Here is a 10,188-nt window from a genome sequence, read left to right on the forward strand (position 1 = left end):
AAGACTGTTGCACAATGTCACCTCAGTTCAGAATGCTATGTTATAATTTTAATTAAAAATTCGAAAATATTAAAACCCTCCAGAACTGGAATAGAAACAGTTAACCAAGACTAACTAACGAATCGTCAGATTGAAAGGAGTGTGAGAATCGTAAACCTTCTGTAACTCATTGGCTGCTTCTGCTGCTGAATCGATTATCACAGCGATGGTCTCTGCTTCTCTATGCATTGCGGGTGTTTGGTAGCTGATAAACTTTTTTTAGAAATGAAATGGTGATGGCACAAACTGGGATCTGTTTTCGAATTTTGTTGCCTTTTTTTTAACTGAAGAAATTAATTAATGGGCCATGAAAGTCCATCGTGAATATATAGACTTGGTTAAAAATTATTGAGCCTTCCAAGACGGCCCATTATTGTCTAAGGCGAGCCCAATTTTACTCAAACACAATCCTGTTCCGTATTGTTTCTGCCTTCTGTTTTCAATTCTTCTTCTTTTTTTTTATAAAAAAAAAAAAAATGTTATCACAGCATACACGCTACGTAGGTGCTTAGCTGCGAGAACAAAACACTATATGTTAAAAATGAGTTTTTTTTAAAAAAAAAAATTATTATTTTTTTAATTTTTTTATCATTTTAATATACTAATGTCATAAATATATATTTTTAGTACATTTCTAAATAATAAAAACTTTAAAACACATTTCCAAACAAAATATTATTTGAGGTTTGATCCTTAATTTTTTAGTTTCATATCAGTAAGCAATTTCTCCCAAAGCACTTTTGTCAACAGCAGCATTGCAGCAATAGCCATCGTTGGGCCAACCATGGCCCAAGTAAATGCCAAGATCTGAGAGCAGCGCAAAACGTCAGATTTAAGTACGTGAAGATTTAATTTGTTATTAAAATAATATTTTTTTTTTATTTGTTTAAATTTATTTTCAATATCAAAATTACCTGAGAATAATTTAAAATATTAATTTAAAATAAAAAAATAATTAAAGATATTTTTAAAATATAAAAACAAACAAGCTTTACATCCATAATACTCTTAAACTCGAACAAGTATTTCATTACTTGCAGAAAGCTACAGGTATTCTTTCCTCCCTCTGCAGATACCAGGCTCTACCAAGGTGGGTCTTTTATTATCACATCAATGACCTCTTGTACGACCTGTAACCAGTTTAATGCCACACGATACCATCAGCTTTCAGCCTTGGATATATCTGGTTCCTTTGCAGTAAAAAAATTCCGTTTTCCAGGATCTTTAGAACGCAAGAAATGATCCATCATCATCGTTTTTTACAGCTGATTGTCTCTCTCAAGATATGAAAAGTGGGGGGAAATAATCTGACAAGTTCAATCTGGTAAATTGTCAAAGTCCACAGGGTGTCTGATGATAAACTAATACAAAATACGGATCCCTGGCATATCAGATCCATGCCAACTTCAGAAAATGTTGTTCTGTCTGAACTAACTGATCTGCCTAAGAGGTTTTGTTGGACCGCTGCAAATTAATACAGGTTGGCCCTAAACAGAAAGTAATTACAGTGCATAACAATGCTTCATATCAGAAGATTGAAGGAGAATCATAAATAAGTGAAATACTCAGATCATGAACTACAAAGAAAAAAGTGAGGTGTTGACAACTGGGAATAATGTTTCGTCAATCATAGCCATTATTTCAAAAGACAAACTCGGTACATTACTTGTAGGCTTCAAGGGGAGTAACCGAATCACTAAATCCTGGCTTATGTTCTGCATCTATAGACATAGATAATCGCTTCACTTCAATTTGGATATGAATGCAATGATCGAATCTTCACGGCACCGGAATAAAAACTGTTAATTTAGATCAAAATGATCATCTCACATCCATTCTACTGTCTTGCTATCCTCATGCAACACGGATTGTGTGTGATTCATAGGTGCATTATGCTAGAAAATACAGAGAAGTGTGATGTTAGTTAAACATAAAGAAGTCATCATTAGGCAAGAAAATGTGATTTTATGTGTCGCTAGATGAGTTCTAATTTGTTGTTTACTCTTAGGGGATAGCCAGTTTTGACTAGAAATTTTAATCAATAGATATTTACTTGCCCAGTTCAACACTGAAATTCCTTGACCGCAGATGCATATTGCAAGCTGATCTACAATCCATCTGACACCATCTATAGCATGCTTTCAAGAGAAAGCAACACGTTATCAGACACTTTCACATACTTAAGTATTACTTGTACAGCAACCTGTTACACGCTCTTAAGAAGCATTACTTGGGATGGCTGATTTGAAGCACTAATCATAAATATCATCCATCAATCAGGAGATGCAAACATTAATCAGAAAATTAAGAAATAGAAACTTGACATCAGCGATTATATCTCCAATGACCTGATTCCATGAGTTAAACATCTACTTGCAAATTTCACAGAAACTTTGATAAGTAAAGAAATACAAACTGTACACCCAGATATATACGAACTCTGCAGAACAGAGAGATTTCCTCATAAATAATTGAATGTGTACTTCAAAACTCAAAACTTCCCATACCTGGCGGTGAAAGACATTAATCAATCAAGGACTTCGATAATGTAAGTCATCGCGTGAAAAGCTTGAATGTTCATCCTATTTGAACTGTCAATTGTGTCTTCATTCAAGTATAAGGAGTCAACAACTACAATTTACAACCTCCTTCAGGTAATCAGATTAATTAAGATAATTAATCGACAAAAGAAGCTCGGCACTGCAATTGCCATTGCATGCAGTCTTCAAAATCAAAACTACTTGCACAATCTAACAACGCATTCTGCTGATGTTCATAACGGCATATATAATTCAACCCGACAAGAAGTTCACAAATAGCTGTCTCCGTCTTTCCCCTGTCAGCAAAATACAACGTCTGAAGCAGAAGAACATTTGTCCGCTTCACAATTTGGTGCTGCTCAAAATTACGCTCACTTTGCCACCTGATCATGTTATGAGCAAGAGGAGCAAGCCACCTCAGTATCCCATCAAGAGTATCTTTCCAGTCATGGGCAAGTGGAGCATCATATATAGCAAGATTCTTCACGTAGGACTTGAGGTTAGTCCTCAGAGACAATCTTAAACTTGTCGGCAACATCTGATACAAGTCATCCCTCGCTTCCTCACCCACTAAATGGGGATAGCGTAGCAGCTTCTCAATAACAATTATGACATTTGCATAATGCAAGGCCAAGGCAGATCCTCCAATAGTGGAAGGGGGAGCATGCACCATCAGCCTACTTTTGGCGCCAAACCGTGCATTATTCATCGCACCACACCTGGCATTTCTTTGATCTCCACTAAAAGAGACACCCTGATTGGAACAGCTTGAAGGGCTTGGGTGCTCTCTCTTCAAACTACCATTGCCAACACTATAACAACGGGAAATTTGGCTCCTCTGGTCCTCGTCCACAACAACACAGCTGTCATCATCATCAAACTTCGAAGCTGAACTACTTAAACTGAGGCAATCCAAAAAAAGCCTTCCAGGACTAGTCCCACAAGGAAAAACAATATCTTCAGTTCGAAATAATAGATCAGCTTCACCTTTCCGTGAAGAAATCTGAGGCTTAATATATGTCTCCCTCTTCTCCATCATGGCTCTCTCAATTGGTCCCGATTGACACCCATTGCTACGTCTCTTGGTAACAGCCCGTCTCAGCGGTCCTGAAACCCTTTGCGAATTAAGTAAATCACCAATATGATCTGAAACCTCCCCGCATTCTTCCTTCATAGGAGGGGAGGAACAGGCCCCTTCAGCAGCCCCAGGGCCCTTCTTTTGCAACTTAGATTCCCCAAAAACAACAGAGATCCTGGCGTAAATAGTGCACACAGTCCTAGCCATCAATTCAACAACCTTATCACAAGTCTGGTTCCAAAGAGAAATCTCCTTAAGATGCCTCACATCCTGCTTCTGCCAAATAAGTTTCTGCTCAAACGCCCTTCGACTCTCCTCGTGTTGATTCTGCTGAAATTTCTTGGTAGCCTGCTCCAATTCATTCAAAACCTCCAGTTCGCTATACAGATTAGAAGTCGCATTCACATACCTCTCCATCTTCTTAACCATACCCTCCATATCCTTAACCAAAAACCCCAATTCCTTCACATCAATAACCCCACTAATAATATCCGCATAAACATGCTCAAAACCCTGCAAAGCAGGCTCGACACACTTCTTTCCCAGCCTAGAAACAACATTAGCTACCCTGTTCAAGTCATCAAGTTTCTCAGCTAAAGCAAGCTCAATAAGGTAACTTTCATCATTGGACACCAAGTTCTTGACTTCCTCGTATTTCAAGATCTCATTTTTAAGCTTCGAGATCTCAGAATCAGTGAGGGATTTATGAAGGTGTACAGTTTTAGACAAAGCATTAGCAACCTCAAAAGACAAGATACCAATGATTTGTTTTTCTTTCGAATCTTGTTTATTTCTTGGGTGGTTATGGTTGTGGCTGTGGCTGTTCTTTTTCTTATAAGATTCAAGAAGAAGTGCGTGCTTAAGATTGCTACTTACCTGGTTTCCCATCTTCAAAATCCAAGCTTCTGCCACCATATTTCTAAACCCAACCGCCAAGAAATGAATGCCGTTTAAAAAGAAGATCTGAAATCAAGTTTTCTTGGTAGAAGAGTATGAGTGTCCGTGTGGAAGGAAAAAAATGAATGGGCGGTAGCGGCGTTTAAGAGAAGCAGAAGCTCCTCAAAAAGAATCTCATTTTCTCTTTTTTTTTTGGGGGGGGGGGTAGACGGGGGTTGAAGAGGGCAGTGTTGTGGTGTTAAGTTGAACTGGCAGAGGAAACGGGTTTTCTTTCATAAAATATAGAAGGTTGAACGATGAAGTTTTGAATGTGGTCCAAAACCAATGGGGGTGCTATGCTAATGGCTATACATTTGAGTTTTCTGGGCTGAAGTTCCAATTGATTAGGAGCTTGATTCCTTCATTTATTGCGTTTGGTGCACTGTAAAGAGAAAAAATATCTAATCTTCACGGCTTCATGAAAGGAAAGTATATTTTTTTTTACAGTAAAAATAGTGAAAAAATGCTCTGTTTGTGAATTTTATTTTATTTTTTTCAATAAAAAGTCTTGCTTCTCAGCTACGAGGAATTAATCCCAATATTGTGAAACAAGCGATAGATTACTTTCAAGCTTGTTCGGATGGGCTGAAAAGGAGTTTAAGGTTTTCTACTACTTGCAGAAATTACTCGAATTCAAATGGATCACAACCACCGCCCCTTGTTTTTCTTTTTCTTTTCGACGGGAGTTACCAGATTGACTTGAGAGATTGATCGAAGAAAAATGCAAGCAATAAAGCATTGTATCGATCGAGTCCAAGGTCAGATCATGCAGCATCAAGATTTTCGCATCGGACTGGATAAAGAACAAAATACATTATTGAGAATGTGTGTTGAATTATTGTTTCACTGAAAAATGTTTTGACTTTTGAGACGAAAATACAAGGGGAAAAAAAAAAAACTTTACTTGTTAGGGTAAGTTTAAGAACAAACCATGGTTGACTTGAAGGCAAAGGATAAAAATTCGAAGTGGCAGGGTTCCAGTCTCTTGAGCAGGTGAGATTGCTTGTTTTGTTCAGTTTTTTTATTTTCTTATTTTTGCCTTACAGTCAATATAGCAGGGTGTGTTTAAAATTATAATAGCATTTATGATTCAAAAGTATTTTTATTTGAAAATAAATTAATAATATTTTTTTATTTTTAAAAAAATTATTTTTAATGTGATTACACCCAGATAATCTAAAACATAAAATAAATTTAAAATTTAAAAGAACTCCGAATTGCATAAATTCCCAAACAGCCCTAATAACTCTACTTTGGGAGAGCAACTCACGAGAACTCAGAACTTGTTATAAGTGGGTTTGACCTCGTAATCCTCTGGGTCAACCTAGCTATGAGTGGCTGAAAGCAGTTTGACTTGCTTGAACTTCCACGTGAGAAAACTTATTTACATATTTGAACAAGGACATAGCTCAGCCAACACATTCACACGAGACTCGAGAATCGGGACTCGCGATTGCTTGGTTAGCACATATGTGTTTGGTATGTTTTTAAAATCTATTTTTTATTAAAGTTATATTTTTTTATTTTAAATATTAACATATTAAAATTACAAAAAAAAAATAATTTAATGAATTTCTAGATGGAAACAACTTAAAAACACCTGGTACAATTTCAATTCATGAGGGACTCAAAAAATAATTGAAATCCTTCCAGTAATAAGAGCCGAATAGGCAGCAAGGTGAAGTCAAAATGTTCATAATTTGCATATGGGAATCATTAGTTATCATGACTACAAAGCATAAACCTTATTATGCATGAACACGTGGATATTACTAGTTATTTGATTTTTATTTTGTCATGGGTTGAATAATATTTTTTTAAAAAAATAAATATAAATTTTTTTGAATAAAAGTTCAAATTATAAATCAAAATACTTATGTGTATATTTAATTAAATAAATGGAGAAGCACCCAAATCAATAAATATATATAAAAATTATTAATATGTTTATTTAACTCACTTAGTTGCGGGTGAAATTGTTGTTTTTTTCTAAGAAAAATAGATTGATACGAAGGTGTTATTAACATTTTTTTTGAAAGTAAGTAAAAAATATAATTGTGAATCAAAATATTAATATTTACATATAAAAAAATATAATAAAGATTAAATATATTAATAAAAAAAAACATATAAGACATCGAGGTTATTTTTAAAATAGTAAAAAAATAGAAAAATATTGTAATTTTTACGGTGAAACATTATTTCCTTAGCCATTATAGAAGAAATTTTTGCAAAACAATAGGTGCAGAGAAAATTTAAAAAAAAAAGATTACAAAAGAATAAAAATACCAATAAAAAAATTGTATAAATAGGCAAAATATAGAATAATAAATATTCAAAGTTTAAAAAATAAAAATAATCCAAAAAAAAAGTGTAAAGAGAAAAAAAGAGAAATCAAAAAAAATATTACAAAAAAACAAAGACAAGAGAAGAAAATTGCGATTAATACATCAAGTTTGAAATGATAAAAATATATAAAAAAAATATATAAAAAAAATTGTTTTAAAAAATAAAAATTACAAATTTTCCACTGTTAGAGTTAAAAAAAAAAACAGAGAAAATTTTAATCATGACATTTCTACTGTAAGCATACATACGGTAGTTTGCTAACCTTGCCTAAGTATGCGTGGTGTGAGGAGCTGGGTAATGTTGGCGGTGGGTTAGTGGTTTAGAAATTCGGAGTTTAGTTGCAATTCTATAATTAACGTAGAGGGAATTTTGTAATTATTGGAGGATTTAGGTACTAACTATGGTAAAGACAACCAAATGTCTCTTTCGCCACTTACGGTTGGTTTTGGTATGTTACGTTGAAAAACCGGTTAAAGGAAGGGAAAGCTTGTCAAAAGCTAACCATAGTGGGAGTTGTTAGCTTTTTTTATTATTACAATGAAGACAGTTTGCTTAGCCATGACCATGCACGTGGAATGTTCTCGCTACAAATCAAAGAAAACAATCACATAATGACAAGACGGAGGATAAAACCCACTCCAACTAGAAAACCTTTGTCTTTGGCAACCTATCCAGTAAGATATGTCCAGTTTCTATACCTAAGCAGATGCCCCAGGTGGTCATGTTCACATGATCAGAGTAGCTCGTCAATCTGGCACGCGATCCGTACCGGTTAAAACTGTTTTTTTTTTTTTTTTATCTTGTAATTTAACTTTTTATTTAACTTGAGTTTTCAATAAAATTATGCAAGAACTAGTTTAAATTAAAATGATTAGTTTTATGGATTCAAATACACTATTTTTTAAAAAATAATTATTGATATAATAATAAATTGGCTCAATCTTAGTCCACAAATAACTTGTATCACGGATTCCACTGAATTTAATAACTTTTTTTAAGTTATTTTTTTAATTATATTTACAAATTATTTCTTAATCAATCTAGTAATGAAGAATAAAATAAAAAAAAATTAAAACAATTAAAAGACCAACAACAAAAAAAAAACTGTTATGCAAGGCTACACATATTAAATATCATGATAAATAAATATTTTTCATTTCTAAAAATAAACTTAATACATATAAAATATTTAAAAACTACAAAGGAATATTAACCATCTCTTAAAAAATTAAACAAATACAATATAATTAAAAACTAATCACTATTTAAAATAGGATAAATAAGCAAAAACAAAACGAACAAAAGTAAAATGCAAATTTAAGAATTATTTTTAAAAACATATAAAAAGATTTCTAAATAAATAAATAAATAAAAGCTAAGAATAAAAAAAAAAAAATGAGATCAGGCCTAACATTTAGCCCATGACTATAGCCCTCACGTGGGGGCTGCAACATCAGACCGAGTAATCTAGGGGTTTTTTTGTAAGATAATAGGATGGACGACATGTCATCAGCTTCAATGTTGTCCCAATTCAATTTGAAGAAAAAAAACGTGTTTTTACCATACTCAGATTCCGGGTGTTGTTGTGGCTATAAAATTGAGGTGTCTAGTTTTTGTCCTCTAAAACTTAATTTTCAATCCATTTTTTTAACCCTAAACACCTAAAAAACACCCTCATAACCTTATTCAACCCGTCCTTAACCTTTAAAAGCGCAAAAAAATAGTCTAAAACCAAGAATTAACCCAGAACCTAATTTCTTTCTTAGTTAAGATTTGTCTTTTGAGGCATTTTTAAGGTAACAAAATACTTAATTCAAATTTTTTTTTATTATAAAGAACCATTTAGAATAAAATTCTAATATTTTAATGGTTGGGATTGTTGAAACAACTTTTTTTCCTCTCTAAGCTGGATTTAATAGATTGATTTAATAATATCACGAGCTAATGATTTAGCAATAGCTATTAATTATGAGACGATTATGACTAAGCCCCTTTTACTTAATGAAATTAATTCATTCTTCATCATAGTTTTAAAAACTATATATTTTATCTCTATGTTTTTAAATTTGTTTGTGCTCCAGTCCTTTCATTAGCTCCATGTTAAATAAAAGAAATAGAGAAGAAACGGGTGGGATGAGAAAATTTAATCAGGAAAGAATATTTTTTTTTCACAAAGAAAAGACTAGACTTAGGATGAGCAACGTTAGTTAGTCGAGAGATCATAGTTTTTAAACCCAACCCGGTGATCGACCCGGTCTAATGATCGGGTCACGGGTCAGATGGGTTGACCCGGGTTAACCCGGGTCAACAAAAAAACCAACGGCAGAAAAGTAACACTTATAAAAACCCACTCAAGATTACTAAGACCTACTCCAGAAATGTCAAGAAACCAACCATAACATAAACTATGGATGAGGAGTAAAAAAGTAAAACAGTAAGAGAAAGAAGACAAAAAAGCATTCAGTTCATTTCTCTACTTATTTTCATTGTTAGAGAGGCAAGGTTGAGTTCATCGGGGAAAAGGAAATGTCAACTCAACAATGCAACACCAAATTATTTTGAAAAACAAAAGGTTTAGAAAGAAGATACATACCAAGCTCTGCTTCAAGGCCCCCATTATAGCATCTTCATTAGCATCCAAAGGCATTATCGACCTGGCTAAAGTTGGAAGTGCAGATTCTATCTGATGAGAGCAAAACAGAAATAAGATTCCTCCACAGAATAGAGCATCTCTATTCTTCAAAGATCTAAATTGGGCATCTTCCGTTGCTTCATTCTGCAAAAGTTTCTCGGTCTGAACCAGCAATTCTTGGTTTACCCTCCTCAAATCCATAAGTTGCTGTAACTCAGCTTCAAGGCCGGTTGCACCCCCACTAATCTACACTGCTTCCACATCTTTTTTAAGATCTGTTGGAAGCGTAAAGTTCTTCCAGAGAAATAATTGAATCTAGCAGGTCCATTTCTTAGAGCCTCACTCGAGTTAGCTCACTCCCTTGTTGCAATTTTTCAGCTTGTGTCCTCATAATATCGTCGACCATTTCAGTGTACCTTGAAAGAGCTTTCAAGTTTTCTTTAATTAGGTTTTCTTTAATTAGGTCTTCTACTTCTTCTGTCTTCAATTACTCATGTTTGGGCTTTTTAACTGTTAAAAAGCTAAAACGATGCCGTTTCTCACCGGGTCAAATGCCTGACTGTTTTTTACATAGACCCGGCCCGGCCCCAAGCCCGGGTTAGCCGGGTCCCGGG

General features: G+C 34.0%; 1 protein-coding gene across 1 annotated transcript; it reads right to left on the reverse strand.

Moving 5' to 3' along the window:
- Positions 1–1,347: 1,347 nt before the first annotated feature.
- LOC118057045 (uncharacterized) lies at positions 1,348–4,998 on the reverse strand. Its single transcript, XM_035069497.2, has 2 exons — positions 2,547–4,998; positions 1,348–1,934 (listed from the first exon to the last, which is right to left on the reverse strand). The coding sequence occupies exon 1, from the start codon at positions 4,570–4,572 to the stop codon at positions 2,716–2,718; it is 1,857 nt and encodes a 618-aa protein (XP_034925388.1). The 5' UTR covers positions 4,573–4,998; the 3' UTR covers positions 1,348–1,934; positions 2,547–2,715.
- Positions 4,999–10,188: the final 5,190 nt, after the last annotated feature.

The sequence above is a fragment of the Populus alba genome, chromosome 8 (assembly GCF_005239225.2).
Source record: "Populus alba chromosome 8, ASM523922v2, whole genome shotgun sequence".
In the NCBI taxonomy this organism is placed as follows: domain Eukaryota; kingdom Viridiplantae; phylum Streptophyta; class Magnoliopsida; order Malpighiales; family Salicaceae; genus Populus; species Populus alba.